Source organism: Varanus komodoensis, unplaced genomic scaffold, assembly GCF_004798865.1.
Source record: "Varanus komodoensis strain SLA01 unplaced genomic scaffold, ASM479886v1 scaffold10, whole genome shotgun sequence".
Lineage (NCBI taxonomy): Eukaryota > Metazoa > Chordata > Lepidosauria > Squamata > Varanidae > Varanus > Varanus komodoensis.
In genome coordinates this window covers 11427403-11449532 of record NW_025335269.1, presented here as the reverse complement: position 1 = coordinate 11449532, position 22130 = coordinate 11427403, and the positions used below count along the sequence as shown (strand labels likewise).

General features: G+C 40.0%; 1 protein-coding gene across 2 annotated transcripts in view; it reads left to right on the top strand.

Annotated features, from left to right (window-relative positions):
* The window catches only part of BLVRA (biliverdin reductase A), a 34921-nt gene extending 15453 nt beyond the window's left edge, over positions 1-19468 (top strand). The window contains exons 1-7 of one of the 2 annotated variants that reach the window (XM_044453988.1): positions 3680-3824; positions 6092-6218; positions 8264-8383; positions 8967-9064; positions 10771-10878; positions 12134-12305; positions 15899-19468. In XM_044453988.1, coding sequence (XP_044309923.1) covers positions 6100-6218; positions 8264-8383; positions 8967-9064; positions 10771-10878; positions 12134-12305; positions 15899-16172 — 891 coding nt within the window. In that variant the 5' untranslated portion in view covers positions 3680-3824; positions 6092-6099 and the 3' untranslated portion in view covers positions 16173-19468. Of the gene's footprint in view, positions 1-3679; positions 3825-6091; positions 6219-8263; positions 8384-8966; positions 9065-10770; positions 10879-12133; positions 12306-15898 lie in introns of those variants that run through there. The other variant, XM_044453998.1, reaches the window with a different exon arrangement.
* The last annotated feature ends 2662 nt before the right edge of the window (positions 19469-22130 follow it).

The window sequence follows — 22130 nt, the reverse complement described above, 5'->3', positions numbered from 1 at the left end:
CATGAACCTCCCTGCTTCTCTCAGCCCAGGGGAAAGGACTGGGCTGCAGCTGGGAGGAGTGCCAACACTTACTGGTCCCATCAGGGAAAGGGATGCAGGAAGCATCTCCATGGGCACTGGAAAGAGTGGCCACTCCATACCCTGCTCCCTGAAATACCCCAGCCCCTCATTCCCCCTCCCAATTTTAAATAAAAATAAAAATAAATAAAATTGCAAACTACCTTGGGAAAGTGGACAGTGTGCATATTTATTCTGAATACACAGTGAAACTGAGCTCTTTTCCCATGCTGGGTTTGGCCTCGCTGCCCTCCGGAGCCAGTCCTGCGTTGTCAGCATGTATGTTTGTGCTTGCCGAGAAAGGACGTGTAATTTTCATCTGATGATTAAGCAACCGGGTTTGGAAATGTAGCTCATATGATAGAAAGGAATGAATGAAAAGGCACTGTAGCAGGTGCTTGTCACAGAATGGCCCGTCACTGGTGTCTAACCCTTTAGAACCGGCTGGGGAAACAGATGGCATAAATTCAGTCCTAATAATTGTGTTACCCACCCTGGGAAATAGTGACCAGAGAAATCACACATACTGTAACAAATGTCAATAGTAACAATTAAGAGTATTTGTGAGCTGTAAAACAAAAGTGCATTTTTGTTGCCAAGGTAGAACAGCTTTCTGCAAGATTCAGCTTGATGAGTAGTGACTATTGTTTGTTTATTTTTGAGATGCCATAAATTAAACACCTATAGAAATTATACTACATGGGTCTATCAGTTGCATTTTGTGGGTGCATTTTAAATATATAAAAACATGTTAGTTTCAGTTTTGTTACTCTCTGATGGCAAAAATCGCAACTCAAAACATATACGGTCTCTTTGTTGCTGTCATTTGATGCTGGAGAGGTGAAACATCTGAAGCTGTCTTCTCCATGTGGACACTTGTGCTGTGGCTTCAGTGTGGGGTTCACAGTTGTTTGCACTTTTCTATAGGGCAGCATCTCATGCCTATTGCAGAAAAGTAGCTGCCACTCACCCCTCTCTCATTGGCTAAATTGCTGGGCTATCAGGGATTGTTAATGAACATTCCAACTACTCAGGGCAAGCAACAGAATAGAGTGTCTGTGAAAAGAATTCAAAATCCAAGAATTCAAAATGGGGGTGGCTTTACATAGATTTTAGAATAGCTCTGTGCTTTTGGCAGGAGGGACAGAAGTGTAAATGTTGGTGTCTGTGAAGCCAAATGGAAGGAAAAGCTTAGGAGATCCTAAGAGTCAGACCAAAGAAAGTACAAGATGCCCCAGTAAGTAAAAGGGAAACAGGTTTATAGCAAAACAGGATAGGACCCAGCAATGGCAGGGGTCTCCATGCAACTTTCAGGAAAGAGAGAGGAAGGGAGCTTTGCAGAATAGGAGCCTTTGGGCCAAGGATGTGAAGAAAGAACAAGTTCCAACAGTCAGCCATGAATTTCCATTATAGTTCAGGAAGTATTTGGCTGTGTGTCTGTGGTAAACTAGGATAATTTATCTCTGGATTCTGAGTTTGCAGGATTCCACATCTGCTCATTTATTTTTTAGATTGTCGCCAATCTAAATCAAAACTGAAGTATGCTGTTGCAATAATGAATTTTCAGAGCCCACATGATCTTCTCCCACATTCCTGTGTAAAACGGAAGCCATTTTTGTGTCAGAAGAATGCTCTGTCTAAATACTCTGTCCAGTATCCTCTCTCCAAAAATCACCCAGGTAAAGACAAACAGTCCAAGGATGAATCCTCTCTTTGCTTCCCTCCCCAACTATCAGTTACAGAGGAACATTGAGAAATATCAGCATGTGTTCTCTCATAACTTGCATAACAGATATTGTATGCCTATTATTGAAGAATTTGGCTGGTATCCATCACATCATGAAATGACATTACTCCATAAAACAATTCAGATAATACAGAGGAGGAGGAGGAGCAGCAGATGCCTAAATAAATATTTGAGGTGCTAAGAGTTCCCTCTGGTGGCTGATGTGCCACATAGCAAGCATCCTGTCATCTGAATTCAAAATAGATTGACATCCCTTGGTTCAGTTAAGGATATTATTAAAGCTATACAGAATTCTTAATCAGACAGGAGAGAGATCTCTTTTCCAGATACAAAGACAGTCTTACAAGTGTCCAGTTTTGGAATAGCCTTGAAATTTTGTACTGATGCAATTGAAATTCTAATTAAAGCACTCAAGGCTGTCAAGGGCAGAATACTTTGGAGGGCTTTCATTCATTGGGTCAGCATAAGTCAGAGGTGACTTGATGGCACATAACAACAACAAACTAAAGCAATAGGAAAAATAATAACATAAATTGCAAATAGTTCTCACAAGTCTATTACTGAATTGAACATATCTATATTGAATTCATTTAAGAAAATGTTGAGCAATATGATAATTTCTCCTTAAGTATTAGGAAAAAGATGTGGTTGCAAGAAACAACAACTTCCATCAGTAGATGATGAGAAGAGATGTACATGGCACAGAAATGTATTTAATATGAATGCATAATATTATACATTAACACAATCTCATATTCATATATACTGTATGTATAGGAGATTGTATCTTAATACTAAAAGATATGGGAAGGATGTGCAGGAATCCTCCAAAAGAAAAGTAGATTGTTGGTATATATTCATCCAAGAATGAAAGCAAAGAACACATTATTGAAAAATTGGAAAAGAGAATTTGGAAATAATATGAACAAATAGTATGACAATACAAAAGTTACATGTAATAGCATTCAGTGGGGACTATTTGAAAGCAGATCCCCTGAAATCAGAGAAGGGCTTGGGCAGAGTATGCCAGAGGATGTGAGCCACACGAAGGGTCCAGGGCTGCATGCAGCCTGCAGGGTGACCATTCCTGCATTAGAGGTTTGACTTTGTAACACCAGACCTGGATCCGAGTTTAGAGAACACAATGGCCTTTAAGGATATAAATATGGGCCGTGCCTGTTTTTTTAAACAGGTTTGTGAATCACACTCTTCAAAGTTCATGAAGCATATGCTCAGAGCATCAGACCATCCCTGTTGATTGGTGAGAAGTCTGTGGGTACAATCATGTCCTTACAGAAACCAGCCGCAAAATTCCTGTTCTGCAAATGCAGGACTGAGGCCATTTGTTTTATATACTGGGACTTTTTCTAAATTAGTAGCATAATTTTCCATGATCATAAGGCTTTTTTCTGATTCATAAATAATGTTCTACATTTATTAATCAGAAATGTTATGCTATTTTCCTCCCCCACAATTAACAGTGCTTCCTGAAAGTTTTCTAATGAAACATGCCATTTAACAAACTGGAGAGAATTGTTTTAGCTGTGGAAGAAAACCCCTGAAATGTTCTTGCTTTTATTATAGCCAATAATACTTCAGAAATGAGTTGGAAGAACAGAATTCATGGATTTAGAAAGAAAAGGGAGAGGCTGTTATTTAAAGCTATTTCAACTAACCAAATTAGACTTTCAGCAGAATATTTTTTTAATGTCCAGTTTCAGTTTGAACCAGGAATGGTTCTTTCACAATTCCTATTTGATAACCAGTCACTGGCTTTGGCTGATAAGAACACAGTTAGTTTTATCTTGCATAGTCAAAAGCACTTATGCCTTATCTCTATGATACAGAAAAGGTGGAGAAAGTAACAACTTTTTTGCAAAGCACTGCCATAGCATTCAATACTGCTGCTTGTTTGTCTGGCTCCTGGTATGCTTCTGTAGGTAGGAAGTACACTATTTGTGGTCTTTGGCTCAGTCCCTGTCAAGGATTCCTTCATCACTATCACACCTCAACTTCCCAGGTAAGTTCTCAGTGCCATCCTGGCTTATGCTTCTGTTTGTTAATGGGTGAGATGTTACAGAGGCTGAGTACTAGCTCTTATTTAAGGGATTGGTAAATTTTATTGCCAATAAAAGTAATAACTTTTATTACTCTGACCATTTTACTACAATTTCTGTCAGTCCCTAATATATGATATGAGTCTCATCTCTTACCAGGATGCTACAGAGAACTGTGCATTTTTAGGCAAACTGAGAAAGTAAAGAAAAAGCTTTGATGTGTCTACTTGACAAGGCGTCTGGCAAATAAACTGAGAAGTTGTCTTGAATCCCAGAATGCTACAAGGGAGAGAGAGATTTCATAAAATATAAAAGAAACATTACTTTAGGTGTTATTAATAGAAGAGGAGGGGGAAAGGCAGGTTAAGAAATGGTGAGAAATATATCAAAAGTCTAAGAGAATGTATTAGGCATAATCTTACTAAACTTAAGTAATTTTAGTCCCATTGATTTAAATGGAGAAGACAAAGACTGCAATTCTATTTGTGTTTACCCAGAAGTAAATCTCAATGAACTCACTGTTTGAGTAAATATGCAGAGGATTCGCTCTGTTGAACTGTAGCCTTAAACACACTTAATAGGAAGTCAGCCCCATGAGAGTGGGAATCGCGTCTGAATACATCTATATAGAATTACATTGCTTTGCATGTGTGCATTCCATCCCTTATTAAAATCAGTATAACATAAAATGCATACATTGTGACCTTTCTTTGCAGACACAAACAAACCATTGTTTTCAATACAGGCTGCTGAAATATCCACCCAGGGTCTTTTGAAAGTAGTGCCAGAGAAGTGTGTTAATTCTTAAAATGACTGTCCCAGAAGTAAAGGGTCGACTCAAAAGTGCCAATCCAGCCCACAGGAACTAATATCTGGCCAGGGCGACTTCTTTTATATTATTATTTATTTTATATTGTTAATTTTATATTGTTATTTTTGTATTTTATTGTATTTTATTTTGTGTTGTGAGCCGCCCCGAGGCTTCGGCAAGGGGCGGCATAGAAATGTTTTAATAAATAAATAAATAATATTCTCGCATTGCAGTTCCTGGCTTGGACATACACATGGGAACAGTCCATCTGAGTACAAACTTATATGTGTAAAATCCAACATACCCAGACCTCAGTGGTGTGTTGGAGTCCTAGTCAGGAATCTATTGTGCGATTGAGCATTAGATTTCATGCACAAAGACAATATTCATAAGGGCCATCTTATGTGGACAACCAGGGACAGTGGTGATAGTGGAAAATGACACATCTGTTAGAAGTGCTGTTAACTATCTCTCTTCTCAAGGTAGGGCTCCACTTGGCTGTGTTCACAGAACACGAGAAGCAACACTGCATGGTAACCATGATTCACAGTTTTGTTTTTTGACCATCAGGTGGTTTCTACGTTATGATGGGTTCCATCCTTCCCACTCAATCCCCCCATTGTTGGCATGTATCCCATCAGCAACTGTGCCTGAATTCAATCCCAAGGTGTGGCATTCCCTGCCTGTGTCACCTGCCTCTTCCTCATTGGTCCACATATAGAGGTTGGATGGCTGGCATGGCTCCTGCAGTTTCCACGCTTCAGAGGACCCGGTGGTAGCTGCCTGCCTGCCACCCACTCCTCAGCATCTGCTTTACTCTTTCTAGTGGCAAGACTGGCCCTGCTGCCCTTCCCATAAAGTTCTGTTTCTAACTTCTGTATTCTAAGGTTGCAATTCTATGCATGTTTCAACAAACCTTCCATAGTTCTCAGCATCTTCGAGCCAGCCATACTCAAACTGACTCTCTTAGAGCACAACTCTCTGCAGGTTTACACAGGGAAATAGCCCTACAACTTTGAGCATCCCCCAACCATGTTTTTGTCTAAACATACCTAGGAATGCTCCCTATTTCTGTTTGGTTAAGTCCAAAGATTTGTTTTATCTAAATAGGTATCTGGGCTGCTCAAAATGTCTATTCATTGGATTTCTAAAGTTTGACAGATGAATTTTTCTTGCACCCACAGGATTGGTCTCCCTTTTTACATTGTTTTGGGGCAGACCTTCAGAAGTACTGTATGTAACTAACTTCTTGAAGGCTGCAAGAACACAGCTCTTTAAACAATCAGGCCATCTGAATAGCTACTGCAAACACCAGCAGCTGCTCTATGACAGTGTGAGAAGAGTAGAAAAGAGGGACCTTTTTGTCTTGACATTTCCAATGTTGTTCAATTCCCCCTCCCCTTTTCCTCTTTCACATAGAATTTGCAATGTTCGGAACTGTGGTCATTGGGATTGGAATTGCTGGATCTGTGCGGATCAGGGACTTGCTGAATCCTTTGCCTTCCAGTCCTGCAGAGCATCTTAAACTGTTGGGCTTTGTATCAAGGTGAGAGAGTTTCCTTGGGCGATTTAAGAACATTCTTGTAGTGGGACAAATATATGCATTGTACAAGGATTTAGAAATCTAGTATAGAACCTATTTCAATGTGAGGACCAAATTCGATTTTGGAGAAGTTCTCAGGGACCACATTCTTGGGAGAAGGATGTAGATGGAGGTGGGGGGTGGGGGGCAAGGCCAAAATACCAAACATGTCAGCATATTTAGCTTAAAGCTCTTCCCTAAGCTGTAACAAAGCCTTAGGTGAACCATTTTGAACTCAGAATGGGAAAGTTAATGCTGCTTGAGCTTCTCAGGAAAGTGAAGAATATATGAATTTAGATGTTTATGGACATTTTTTGGACTGACACCTTTTTGCTATGGTGCCATTTCCAGTTTTGAAATACAAAAACAAATACATGTTATAAAATATGGGACAACAGAGTTCTCTTGGGTTGATTTTCCTTTCAGGAGCTGATGACACAAGTTCCTTGTCCAGGGCTTTTCCACTTCTGCCTTCCCCCATGGTACACAGGTCTTAAATAGTTCCAGGGAAACTGTGGGAAGGGCTGCCCCAGCAGTTCTCTGAGGCTGGCTCAAGATTAAAATACATCATGAGAAACACAGTAAAGGGAGATCGTTTGTTCATAGAACCGTCCTGAGACCTTGATAGTGGATGGTATAATATTTTTTAGAATGAATAAATAAATAACTACTAAAACTTTTAATGGATGGATTAGTACATAACAGCACCCAGTAAAGCACCACCATGGGTTACGACTAAGTTTAGGCAGCCATAACGAACCATGATGATTGGACTCATCATGGTTGCTTTGAGTCTACCCCTACTTGCTTCTCTCTCACTCCTCCTGGTGGTGTCCTGGTGACATTGCAGGGAGGAATGAGGCCTTCTTTGACAGCTGCAATTCATCGAGCTGTTAATCAGTATTTGATGCACAAACATAGGCCATGTGCTGAAGTGCTGCTGATCAGGCACCCCTACTTCCTGCTCCAGAGGAGATCGCTAGAACAGGAGGGAGGGGTGGCTGATCTACTCTCACTGCCCAGCTGATTCCCCCACTCCTGTCTAAGGATAAGTCTTCCAAGCACAAGTGGGGAGCAACCAACTTGGTGGTGCTGCCCCATTTGGGTCAGCCCTGCCCAACTGATTGCTATGGAGCTGATGCCCACCCATGTCTGAATGGAAGGAGCAGGAAACGGGGGGCAATCTTGCCAAGTAACTCATTTGTCTTAGAGCTTTTTCCACAATGGGAAAGTTGAAACTATGCAATGAGCAATCTAGGGAAAAACCCTAAAAGCAGCTGTTGTTTCTTACCATGCTTCTCAGCCATGATGAGTTACGATGCTAGATCACCACAGCTGGTTCAGACAACATGGCAATCAGTGATAACAGTCAGCCATTGCTTATCATGCCCTGTCTATGCCTACTGGTTTCATCTAGGGTGGAGCAGCATTTAAAACAGAGGGGCCAGTATTATGAACGTAAACTGTTTTTCCTGTTTCTCCAAATACTTGAGGCAACAGACCTGCATTTAAGCCTGAAATGCTGTGAAGCAAAAGAATGGAAAACTTTAGCAGCATACTATAGTGCCAATTAAACAGTGAACAAATATATGTTTTTAAAAATCTGAAAACTTTCCTAAATAAATACTTTAAAACCTATTGTAAAAGCCAGGGGAGAGAGCCTGCCAAACCATTTCCGCAGAGGTATTTCCAGAGGTACAGACCTCATTCCTTGTTGAAGATGTCTTAATCGCACACAATGAAGGAGGCTGGAACAGGGCTCTTGAAGCTGGTATCAGCGTGAGGAGAGACGTTTTCCATATCACAGAAGCGCATGGTAGCAACTTCATTTGTACCCAGTGAGTCTATGGCTGATCCAGAACTTCAGTGTGGAGCTCTCAGTTCTAGATGCCAAGATCTGTAAAGAGCCAAGAGCTGTCATTGCTTTCTCTATGGAGTGTTTGTTGTACCACAGCAATGAAGTTCATGGCAGGTATACTTTCATTCATTTTTATTTCTGCTGAAACTAGGAGATCTCTAGGTAATGTTCACAATGTCAAGCAAATTAGTCTACAAGATGCTCTGGACAGCACAGAGGTCCAAGCTGCCATCATCAGCACAGATAACCGAAACCACCACGAGAGCATCAGGTACTGCATTTCTACTTTTCTGGCATCAAAATGCCATTAATATGTCCATTCATACTCCATCATTCCAGATAATATCTTATAAAAAGGAATTACTTGCAGCCAAATTCTTTTACTGTTTGTATTAAGGCATTATATCCAAGTGCAAAAACGTCATTGCCTTATCAATTGACAGTGGTGCGTAATCATAATATAAATTTAGATTTAAAAAAAAATCCTTATCACCTCTTCTGTGGCATTCATCTAGAAAAACAGCAGTATACACATGGATGTATCATTCTCAGATTACCAGTACTGCTTGTATGTATCATTTACCTGGGTTCCAGAGTACAACATATAAAAATGGTCCTTAGTGCCTAGAAATACTCCCTGTTCTCCTTAAATTCCACTCCAAATGGTAAACTTCTTTGAAACTGGCTGCACTATATATGCTATTTTTTGTTTTGGTTTTTTAAAAAAGGCTCTTGGAATCATAGTTTTGCAAGGCTGCTGAGAATACATTTGAAATACCTAAAAATTGCTGTGCGCTTTTCAAAGGAAGTGCAGGATACAAAATTGTAACGTTTATCTATTTTGCTTCTATAAGGATGTTCCTAGAGGCCGGGAAACATGTCCTTGTTGAATACCCTATGGCGCTGTCTGCAAAGGCAGCACATGAGCTCTGGGAGATGGCAGAGCAGAAAGGTAATATGCGGAGACATAATTAGTTGCTTCAAATAATGTTTGGCAGCACAGTTTTGCTGCTTTTTAATTTAGAGTGTCTGTGCCAGTGTGGCCCAATTGCTAAGGTGCGTTTATTTATGATATTTATATCCAGCAAGGAACCCAAGGCAGCTTACAATAATATTCATCTTCATTTCCATTTTATCCCCTAACCACCCTATGAGGTAGCTTAGGCTGAGAATCAGTGACTGGACCAATTTCCCAGTGGCCTTGTGGTTGAGTGGGCACTAGAACTTGGATCACCTGAATCCTAGTCCAATGTTCTATCTGGGACACCACACTAGCTTTCATTCCACAGCCAATAATGAAAATGTTCTCCACATTGTAATGATTGCAGCAAATACTTTTTCTTCCATCATAGCATCTTAATGGAAGAAAATATGTGAGTTCTCTCTGTGGAAGTACTGAAGGCACAGGGGTCTTGCTTATTTCTTCATAATAGAACCTGGATATCTCAGATGGAGAGTTCCTTTAAAAATGTAGGGAGAAGTTTTATTGCATGATAGGGAGAAATAGTTTACAAATGAGGAATCTAGGAACATATCTATGTTCTCTCTCATAACCTAAGGGACAAGGCACAAATTTATTATGCAAAATGGATTTCAACATGCTGGAGATCCTACTTCTTAATATATATCTGATTATGTTGCATGTATAGGATGACTAATGTCTTCTGGAAAATAACTTTGCCTGATTGACTAATTGGATGGATTCTCAAATCAAAAGATATAAAATGGACAACTAGAGAACACTCCATACTGCAGAAAGATCAGTCTTAGATCTAGGCAGTAGTTATTTCTTCTTTTATTTATTTTTATTATGTTAAAAGCACATTTCACCTTTCCTAGAAAGTACATACAGAAAAAGATTGTATGACCGTTTTCATGTCCATCACTTTTACTATTTTCATGTCATCTTATCTAACACATGTTGTAAATTTTCTTGTTTCCCCTTAATAGTTTTTCATTCAAGCATACCTTAAAGTAAAGAATATGCCCATTCTTAAAAAAAAAAAAAAGAAAAGAAAAAAGCAAAGGGGGCAAATAGGACAGTTAAAGTGGGATTACTGTAGTAGCTCGTCATACTTTGGAGCAGACCTGGACAGCTTGTGACCTACCCCCACCAATCATCCACAGCAGCCTTCCCCAACTTTGTACCTTCCAGACACCTTTGGATTGCATCTCCCAGAATTCCCAGTCAATGGCCCTCCTGGATGAGAATTCTGGGAGCTGCAGTTCCTCTGAAGGCCACCAGGTTAGGGAAGGCTGATCTACAGTGTACCACTTGATAAGCCTTGTATGTTTGTAGCCCACCTTCCCACATCAGGGTATCAAATAACTGACAGAGCATCGTATGTGAATGGACTATGTAGCACGGTGGCTCACAAGTTCTGGAAAGTGTTCCTTATCAGCTTATTCAAGGGTGGCCAAACAATGAAATGCTTAGCTACTGCCTCACTGTAGGATTGCCAGTGCTGTTACTGAAAGAGCTTGTTTCCAGCTGCATATCAAGCAGAAGTTCAGAATCACTGCTCCCATGCCACCGGACAAAACCAAAAGCATTGACAACCATCCCACTGTCCTTCCTAAGTGTCGATTGTTTTTTGACCCCCATTTGGCACAGTATGCAATCCCATGAAAACCTATTTGTATTTGTTTACATATTAGGTAAAATCCTCCATGTGGAACATATTGAACTACTGACCGAGGAGTACAAACAGCTGAAGAAAGAGGTGGCAGGGAAAGAGCTTGTAAAGGGAACGTTACACTTCACAGGTTAGTTGTTACAGAGTATTTGACCAACTGTGATTCTAATCTAATTTATGGCTAGTACTTAATAATTCATTCATACGACCATATCCAGAGAACTGTGGGCCAGTGACTGATTTTATGGAGTTGTAATGTTTAACCATGGTTTGTTTTCTGTACTATACTGTAGTTATTGATTGTACCTGACTATGTAAAACATAGTTAAAGACAGACTACAAACTGTAATTCAAAACCATGTTTGGAAGCGTGTTTGTTAGCTATGGTTTACATTATTAATGACTAAGCCAGTGTGGTTTAGTGGGTAAGAGTAAAGGAGTGGGATTCAGGTGATCTGAGTTCTAGTCCCCACTTAACTGTGTGACTTTGGGGCCGTTGCAGACGCTCAGCCCAAAATAGAAGTTTTTCTATCTATTTTTAACTAACTGCATTTTAGTGTTATGTCTGAACCTGGTCAAACTGCAGTTAGACTTAACTATGGTTTACTGAAATAAACCAATTTTTAATGATAGTTTACAAATTTAGCTTTTCTCAAGTAAACCATAGATAAAATAAATCAAAGTTTTTAGTCTTGACAGAACACTAAACCAAGGTTAATAGAAATGTTTAGTATTAAGTCCAGAACATGCTTATGTTTGGCATCTCAGTCCTGTTTAAGGCCAATAAACCAGGGCCAGTGTTAATCATCTTGTTTGCAACAAGCCTATGTCTCAATTTCCATTCTTCATCCATAAATGGTGACCTAACGTAGAGGGTTATATGAAATGAAATAACACTTCTCAATATTTCAGAAGAAGCACTGAATGAAAATTAAATATACAGTCCTCTGATACGCTGTGTACATACATAAGTACGGACATGAAGCAGTATGAGGTTGTTGAATGGACTGTAACACTTCGAACTGCAAATGGGAAGGGGCAGGATGTTTGAATCCTTCCCCATGTAAAAAAGAAAGAAAAACCCTGAGAATTGCAAATTACAACAGCAAGGAGAAAGATTATGGACTTATCCTTTTACCACCACCTGTGCTGGTTTTCTGTTTGCAAAGAAGAATTAATATAAGAGAACATTAAACACATGTCTTCTTCCACTTCCCAACTGTAGCCTGAAGTGATGCAGGCAGTTCTATTGCTCTATTGTTCATCTAGACTAGGCCTTAGAAATTAATTGGTCCATAATATCATACAATATACCCATTCAAAGATATTTTAGAATGCTCTTTTTTCCAGCCATGTGTTCCATGTCCTTTTTCTCATTGCTAAAGGGGGCCCACTGGATGAAGAACATTCAGGGTTTCCAGCTTTTAGTGGAATTGCCCGCCTGACTTGGTTAGTTGATCTCTTTGGGGACCTCACTGTCACATCAGCTACAAGGGTAGAGCAGAAAGAGAAAAATTACTCCAGAATGACGGCACATTTTCAGACTGCAAACAAGAGGTTGGTCTAATTAAGTTATACATATGTTAATTAACCATAATCCTCTATCTGTTGCTAGTAGGTTACATAGCCCAAGAGCAATTATTTCCCCCTACTTCTATAGTATAAACATGACCACAAGTGTTCATGTTTCTAGCTCAGAAGCTTTTTCTGGGAGTCAGGAAACAGTTTAGTTTTGCTATTCTGATTAGAATTGATCTTTTATAATTAAAAATGAGGATTGTTGTTTCCCACTTTAACTCAGAGTGGACATTTTTCATACTTATCTTGGTGGAATAGAACTGGTTTTGCTCATTTGAGCCTTCCATTTTTGTTTGACTAAATCTCTTGTTCTATGCATCTCTACCTTGTCTCTCTCAATAGCTTTTGTGCTTGATTTACACATTATCATAGGACAGTAAAGTCAATCTGTTAGGAATAGTAACAGTGCATAACATTCTCAGAATGTGCTTATCATCCTATCTGAGCTCCTATCTTGGAACCTGGTGCCTAGTTCTCCCTGTAAGAAGATCACTTAAACTTAGGATAAACAATAGCAGAAGTAGACATTCCAGAAAGCTATCCATTATCTTGGATAGTTTAGATACAGTAGTGATAACCTGAAAATGTAGAGTTTAACTTCTAAAAAGGGGAGGGACTGACTCTTGAAGATTATACTATCTGAACTAGAAGTCTTTCCCTTCTAATCCCAAATTATATGACCTGGCAATGAGGACATACATGAACTGCTGGGCTGGGTGCTCTCTTAATCTCTGGAGGCACAGGGGGCCCTGCATGTGTGGGGTAACCCCCCCTTGCCAGTCTAATCGATGTGCAAGCAGAACTAAGGGGAACTGGCAAAGGGAAACGTCCCTCAGTAGGCCAAGCAAGTACCCCTATCCAAGTTCTGCAAATGATTGGACATCTAGATGCACTAAACAGAGTTCAGTATTCCATCAATATCTGTGGCCAGAAAGGAAGGGCTGATCTAAAGCAAGTGATGAAATATATTAGGAGGAATGGCAACCAAAAATAAGGGGGAGTGAATAGGTTTTCATACAGGGAACAGTGCCTGTTTTGGTTTTGGTTTTATTTTTATTTCTGTTTTAAAATCATCACTCTGCAAACAAGGTTGCCAAGTGACCAGAAAAAATATCCTGTTGTGCCTTTAATAATTGATATGCAAATATTAGCAGATTTATCTCCACACTGCGAAAAGATTCCCTGTGTATTTCTGCCAGTCAATATGCTGTTAGGCACAATGACAGTGACTGATTGAAGAGCTACCGCTGTTCGGTTTCATTGAATAATTAAACAACTGTTCGCAAAGATCCATCAGTATTAAATCATGCCATTAGGTCATCTGTTTATACACATGGAAGCGAGAGCAGAATGTGGGGTAACTTCACTTCCTTTCAAGCACACTCCTATTCAGAGTGCCAGCAGCTAACCAGAAGGAGAGAAGGAGCCCAAGCCGGGCATTCTGGTTCCTCCACCTACTTCTCTCTCTCTCTCATTCTCTCTCTCGCTTTCTAGCTGAAGTCAATGTCCCATGCCACTCGTACCTCAGTAAACTGTTTTTTTCTGGTCTGTTTATTCTTTAGGCTGGCTAGCTGGCTGCTTTTATGTCCTACTGCATTTCTTCGGCTTTTCCCCAGGCATTTTGCTGTCTCATTCTTACCTCTCAGAGCCTACAATCCCACTGTGCTCACTGCCTGAGTTCATTATTAGAGGGAGGGTGCTAAGCTCCACTGGCTGGGCTAGTGTGCTGGCATGGAAGGTTCAGCCACAACCTTGTTCGCTGCACCCCATTCTTCCCATGTCACATTTACCTCCCCACACACTCCAAAAGCAGGGAGTAAGTGATGAGAGAAAGGGAATGGGGGAACACACAGTGGGGCGATGGGATGTGCAAGCCAGAGGGTGGGTGGCCAAGAGTGGCTGACTATCCTCTAATTTACCGTGAAGATTCCCTCAGGGAAACAGAGAGTGGGCTGTTCTTCAGAGAGTCCCTCCAATCTTCTCTCTTTGAGGCATTTCCCAGAGAGGGACTGGTAGGGCTTTCTGGAGCACCCTCTGGAAGTAGGACCAGAGAGCAGCTTTCATTCCTCCTGCTCCAGTGCCTGAAGAGGGGATTTCACCCTGTCTTACGGGAGGGCAGTCCTCATCTGAACTTAATGAGGGAAGAGTAAATTGTCACTGTGCAAGTAAGAACTCTTGTTGGCCCTGATAATGACGGGGAATTGGTCCTGGTCAGAGCCCAGGACCTAAAGGCACAGGGGTTTTGAACTGCTGGACAGGAAGAGGTGAGCGCATTGGAGGAATGTGGAGTGTTGGCCAGGAAGTGGAGGCTTACTAGAACTAGACCTGAGAATCTGGTAGGAGAACTCTGTCAGCCATGACTTGGATTGACACTAAGTCATGACTTAGTGACTTAGTTTTGTGACGTTGCAGCCCAAAGGGGACAAGAAGAGCCAAACAAAGCACTGGAGAGCAGTTGGTGATTTTGCAAGCTGCAGGCTTCTAGTTAAATGTATTTTCCTCTGTAAAAGGCAGCAATCTGATAGCTTTTCATAAAAGAGAAAGAACACCAGCAGGTGGTGCTAAGAAGTGGGAACAAGCATCCAGCATAGCATGCACCATGAATTTTAATAAGCTACACATGATTTTTCATAGAAGATCAGAAAACTGCTGTGTACACCTGTGGCCAGCTTGTCTAGGACAGGAAATTTTGTTTTTTTTTTTCAAAACCAAGTGATCACTGTGCAAATAACTTTTGAATGTCATGCTGCCCTTTTAGCTTTTGGCTGATACACACAGCATTCCAGGACTATTCTGTTGCCGGGCCAGGTTTCCTGTTGGCATAATTCCAGTGATGTCAGTGCATTTGCATTAGCAGAATATTCAGCTAGCTCTCATTTAGGACTTCATTTATTTTTATGTGCCTGGCTGTGACAGAGCCCTAGATTTTGATAAGCTCATCATGGGTGTATTTTATTTGAGAAAAGGTAAAGCATTTGTGGTATATTCTTGACTGATTTTGGTAAAATTGATTTGCTGTGAAACATTTTAAGCTTGGGAGAAATCACTATTGCTTTGCTTTTTGGTACCATGGGAGAGCTCTAGGGCAGAAAGGCAGTCATATTTTGTGAATTTATTTTTAGTTAATGCTTTATTTTCTTATCTAGAAAATGTTATCAATAAGTATTTTGCAAAATGTTTCTATCATATAGATAGAAATCTATAGATATAGGTTAGGGATATATAGGTGTCTTTCATTGTGTTGACCACTGGCTGCTGGTATCAGATTCTTTTTAGGGAGGTAAGAGAAATGTATTGTACAAGAGGTAATTTCCCCTGCCCCCAAAAGTAAAAAGAGAAGAATATCTACAAGTCTGCAGAATCCATACAACTCGAAAAAGCCAGTCCACCACAGAATCCACAGGTCAGATTTACAGAACTCTGGTCTCATTTGGATGTGTTGCAGATTTCTCTGTCATCCATGGTACTATGATAACTGCATCTTATTCACAACCTTTCTTGCAATTAAGTCAATTTTGGATATTATAACTTTTGCATTTTTAACCTTTCCTATTCCTTCTTGTTTGATCTAGGCCTCTGACTTGGATTGAAGAAAGGGCACCAGGATTGAAACGGAACAAGATGATCAACTTCTGCTTCAAAAGTGGATGCTTAGAGGATCTCCCTCAGGCCCCAAATTCATCAGTGGGCCTCTTCATGCAAGACCTGATCCTCTTTGCCAAAAAACTGTTGGGGCAGGTCTCCAAAGAAGATCTGGCAGCTGAGAAAAGACGAATTCTGCACTGCCTCAACCTTGCTGAAGAGATTCAGATGCATTGTGAGCGGCCGGCAAAGCTCTACTCTTGAAACTGCTTGAAAATATGAAAATGGCCACTTACAACTGCCACTTCTTGTACTGCAAACCTTTTTTTACAGTGTTCTTCTAATTTGCTAGCCTTTCATTATAATCAATCAGGTTTTTCTAACAAATCTGGGCCATTTCAAGCATTCTTTGTTCATCACAGGTTTGTTTTAACCTGTTGAAACAGAACAGTATATGAATAATTGTCCTGCCTGAGAATGTGACATCTTTCTAATCATAAGCTAGTGAACAAATAGATTAATGCATCACTTCTGCTGGAGATGGAACAGGAGTAGTATGCCTTTTTAACAAATTCTATTTTCCTAGGACTTTCTTTGGGTTTCCTCTACATATCCATTTTATCTCCAAAATATGGCTATGAAACTTTCAGATTATGCCATGACTTTTCGGTTTATTTAGTGTAAAATCTAAATAGGCTTTGACTTACTGCACATTGCTTAGCCTTTTGTCGGGTTCTCCTCAATGTAAGGGTGTGTGCCTGCAAGTCCCTCTCATGTCTGAAAGCTACTTCTGATGGCACAACTTATGCCAAAGATAACAGTCCTGACTAGGTTTTAGGTTTTTTGCCCCCACCTACATAATGTTTAATCAGACCTATTCGTGCCATTTCCCCAGTTCTTCCATATATACTTCACTGTTCCTGTGCTGTATCTGACTGTGCCGGGAAGTGACGGGAGAGCTCTGCATGGGGCTGTTTTTTTGTGGCAGCCATTTCTCACCTTTCCCAGAGCTGGTGTTTATAAAATGCACAGCTGTATCTCAATTTTAACATGGCCTAAAGTCCCAAAGTTGCCTTCTGACTGGGCTTAAGTTTATTTAACTCCCTTATGCAGAATTGAAATGTGAGATTCCAGGAGACCATCATGTGATCTAGGTTGTTTCTTTCTTGGAACTAATTCAATCGTAATATAATAAAGCACATTGTGAGGCAAGGCGTACTCAGCATTTTTTATGAGAGTGCCTCCAGTTGGCAGTAAGTAGGAATGAGCCCATCAGCCATCTTGATTATTTCCAAGATGCACCACTAATTTGATAAATATCCAGTGTCACCATGTGGGTACATATCTGTAAGAATTGCCATGCAACATTGTTCAGATAGCCTTGCGACTACTCTATCAGATACTAAATATGAGTGGCTCTTAGTGGTTTGTCTGTCCTTAGTTTCTCATAGAATCAGACAGAAAACTCTACTACTGTGAGATCTGAATTTGAATGTATCGAACCAGATGGTAAGAAGCATGTATGAAACACACTGAAACTCTTGGCATTAATACATGTCATTACAGTGACTGTATAGACATGTGAGATCTAGCTACGTGCTAAAAATTGAGATAATATCCTTTAGCTCTGAACTTAGTTTTGGTTGTAGTGTGTGAATGTTTTGTTTCCAGAAAGTAAGAGGGAGATTGATTCCCTGTTCCAAAGTACACTGAACCAAGATTGTATACAGAAATGTCTAAGACTGTGCCTTTTACTTTGCATGGTACTATGTTATTTATGCCTATTACAGCCTTGCTTCTAGTTTGTGTAAGAAACACATCTTCTTTAAGTGCTATCATTAAAATAATCTTTTTCAGAGAAAGTAAATTGCTCAGTTCCATTTGGTGCTCTAAATAAGATGCTATTTCAGGTCCTTTTCACAGGCCTCTGTCAGTGCACCATTCCTAACTACTATATTACACTTTTGAGCATTATAACTGCCAAACAGGAGCTTAATCGTACATTTGTGAACGTTGGAAGAAAATCTTCCAGTTCAATTGAGTTTGAACTCAAAATACATGTAGTTACAAGCTGAAGATCTGTGGGCATCATAAATGATTTTGTGTCTGTGTAGTTATTCTTTGTTTTTGACTGTCTTGCACCTCAGAAGGAGCTGCACACCTCTTCGTAAAGGGAGTAGGTACATTCTGTCACTGTCAGGTGGAAACTGATCTTTGAGACTGCTGTGCCAAGGAAGTATAGTGCCTGCAAAGCTCAGAACAACCCTGCCTCTTATGTAGGAGTAAAACACTGAAACTACATTAATACTAGGCTTACATTTTGCCTTGCTTCTAAGACCAACCCAAGTCATTTTCATGCCAAATGGAAAAATCAGAATAGTACCCACTTTTCTCTGCAAAGTTCTGTTCAAGTCTCACTGAAAAGTTCAGTGATGTTCCGCTCAGTCTCCCACTCTGTTGGCTTTACCTGTGCCCAGGTCCTCTGCCTCGTGTTAAGGCAAGGTTACTTCTGCTTGTGACTTGAGCAAGAGCCTACCTACATTGTTGTATAGACAAATGTCTCCTTAAAATGCATTAACTGAAACATCCTTCATTGGAGCATCTTTAGCTACTCTCTTCATTCACTGGAATGGTCTACAGCTGTGCAGACAGCGATATGAAAACTGCAGACTATAATTCTCTGTTGCAGAAAATTCCATAACCTAGAAGGTATGTTTTGGAGATGAGAGATGTTTCTTCATGCTGAAAACTCTAAATTCCTAGCACACATAGTATATGCCCAAGCAGATTCTGCTTACATTTTTTCCAAATGGCCAAAAATAGTACAACCCCCGCCCCCATAACTACTTTTTATAGAATCAAAGTGAGAGCCATTATCTGAATTAATTTCACAAAAGGAGTTGGGAATTTCCAGAATAGAGTTTTCCCACATAACCCTTCTGTCCAGGCATGAAGAAAATGGGTTTTCCTGTTTGGGAAATTTGACTTGTTTTTCCACAATAACTTTACAGTGTTTGAGTTGGATCCAACCCTTCAATCCTATACACATTCACATATCCCAGATAAGCGGATATAGGATTGCAGCCTAATTTAGTTGAACTTAAAATCAGCTGACTTGGTCTGGTCCCAAGCTGTTGTATTTTGAAATAATATAATTTTGTAAATCTCTAGAAGGTCAGGGCCTCTTAATGTATATGTAGGTTTATATATGTGTGTATATGCATACATAAATGATATAAATAGAAAACATCCATGGAATTGTGCTGTAAGGCACTCATGTTGAATGTTGTTAACAGCTTTGGAGCAAGAGGTATCCTTCTCTAGTTTAGCAATGCCTTTTATTGTTCAGATAGATGAGAGTGAAAGAGCTTTAATGGCCAGCTCCACATTATCATGCTTGCTTGCTTTTTTAAATGACTTCAGTGTACCCTGTTTTCTTTAAATACTTTGTTCCATGATGCCATTCTCAGAAACATGGCTTGGTTGATGTACTGTGCAATAATATATGTTGGCAATATTGTATATGCTGCCTTGACTTTATTAAAGTTATCTGAGCTATATTTGCTTTCTTTTTAATTTCTGACCACTTGATATGCACTTAATAAGTGCTTATGCTCTACAAGTGCTCACATTTTGCATTCTCCTATATATTTTATACAGAACCCACCACTACCCCAGTGTAAATCCTGATCCCAGACATTTGTACTTTGAAAGAGCGAAAGAGACTACCTCAAACCCAAACTCTGAATCTGAACAATCCAATGACCTAAGAGGCAATGTCTAGGAGCCATGAGAATTGTCACTCTTCCTTGGTGACCCTGCATCTACCAGGGTTACCGTAGCTGCTTTGCATTGCTTTTCTTCTTTTAATCATACTTCATCATCTGGTATTCCTCGCCTTCTTACCCTGAACAGGTCCAAAGTAGGTTAAGTCAATCATTTTCATTATGTTGTAAGACCGTATTGAACTGTGCATGTATGGTATCACTTGGACATAAAAGAATTATGTGGAAAGAATTTTTTGGCAGTTATGTACTAAAGCTTTATCTGCTCTTGATTCTGCCACCACAGTTAGCATTGCAGAGAGGCTGATCTTACATGCATGTACTGAAACAGTTTTAGGATGGCTCCAGTGGCATAAACTCACTATATTCTGCTTCTTTGCCAGCATTTGCTTTTGAATATAGTTCTTCTGTTCTAGATAAAATTTGTGGAGACAATATTGCTAGTTAGAAGGAACAGTATTTTACCCTCAATGCTATTATTTACTCAGTTTGCTGTTGCATTTTTCTTCCAAAATGATCCAGTTGGCTAGATATCCTGCTCAAAAGAACAATGTCATGATGACATAATTTCGTATCTAGAGTCTTTGCCATAAAAAGTATATGCTCTTTGATTTAATAGGTATAATTCTTCCTGTTCCTTTATTTGTCTCTTTGGTTAGACTTCCGTGTTTAATGTTTTGTTCTGATGGCACTTCCATTTCACTCAATAATGCATCATTCTTTTGTTTCTTAGCTTATATTTATATATCAAATGATGTTCCATGTGCTTTGATATAAAGTATAACAATATCTGCGTTAAATAATGGTGAATAATAATATCCAGGTTAAAAAAATGGCGAATCTCCAAAGTTGATCTCTAACCAGCAGAATGGATTTAATTAGATTCACCAGATGATGCAATTGGTCTCTTTGAAGTTGTACTTTGGTCTTATCATCAAATTATGTATCACAGACAAAGCAGCATTGCAGTTTTTTCTGGGTATCTTTGCAGAGTCCATCTTATTTGACCTGATGGGTTACCCACAAGGGAATATAGGGTCAGTGATTTCCATATAAATTGGATTTTTCTGTCTCTGTTGGGACCTTGTATTGTCAGCTCTGGTGACTTATATTTTTCCTTGTAATAGAATTGCTCTCTAAAAAAATGGGAGGAAATCACCAAACAGTCTTAGCTTGTAATCATTTTTGATCATCTCAAGCTCAGTTGGAATAGAAGGAATGGACTGAGTAGCAAGAATCAGCATTCCATGTTCTACTGCCTCCAACTGGGAGTGCTTTTTTTGTGTAGTGTGTGAAAAGTAAGGACAATGAATAAGCTACTTCTGCCTGGTTTCATACATCTGGGAGAACAGAAAGCGAAATCTCACTCCTGTAATTTTGTTACTGTCCCTTGCTCCACCTAGTATGCCAAAGATAATGTGCTTTTCGGCCTTTATGATATCAGATGTTTTGGATTACAATTCCCATAAGCCCCTGTCAGACCAATGTTCAAGGATGGTCAGGGGTTTAGTCCAGAACAGCCAGGGGCCAACAGGCTGCCTACCCGTGTTCTAATGTACCCATCAGCCTGTTCCCTGAATTCCCCCCTCCCTCAAATCTGTTCTAAGCATTTATGCATCTTCTATTCCACCTGTCCTCTTGAAGAAACTCATGTCGATGTTAACACACACACACACACACAGTTATATGTCACAAAACAACAACAAATATAACATCATCCAGGTGCAGAATTAAATAACCACCATCAACTTTCACAGTTCTCTGAAACCCTGCAAAAAAGGTACATTTTAAAGTGATATCTAGCTGCACCCTGTGTTTTCCATAACAGATTTATATTTAGGGCATGTTTCTTCTGCAGGTCACTACACTGGTCAAATCTGTTTTATCAGCACTCAGGATCCATTGAATTAATCAGTTGGATGTTCAAAATACCCCACACACAACAATAGGGACTTCCCCACCCCTAAGACCCCAGCCAGGCAATTCACAGAGCACCTCCCCCCCCCCCGCCCAACATAAGGCGAACAACCCCGGCTCCTGCCACCCTCTTAACTCCTCAGGATGCTCTCTATCACCACCCAGGTTATCTTTTTTTCTTTTCTCAGTGACTGAGGAAGCTTCAAAATGAACCGCTGGATTCCAGATGCTCAGCATTTTTCTTTTCTAAGAATGCCACTATGGTCCACGTGGAGCTCTAAAGCATTATTGAAAATAAAGGTAGAGGAGGAGGCTGGTCCTTTGGTATATCATGTGTCAGCCTCCCTGTTGGATGGATGGATGGGTGGATGGATGGATGGATGGATGGATAATCTAAAATAAATTTAAAAACCAGGAGGAGCAGGGAACCTGGTGTGTGCCCAGAAAGTAGTCTGTGCTCAAACTAGCACCCATGGGCACCTTGCTGGGGATGCCTGGATTAGCATCTAGCCAACAGACA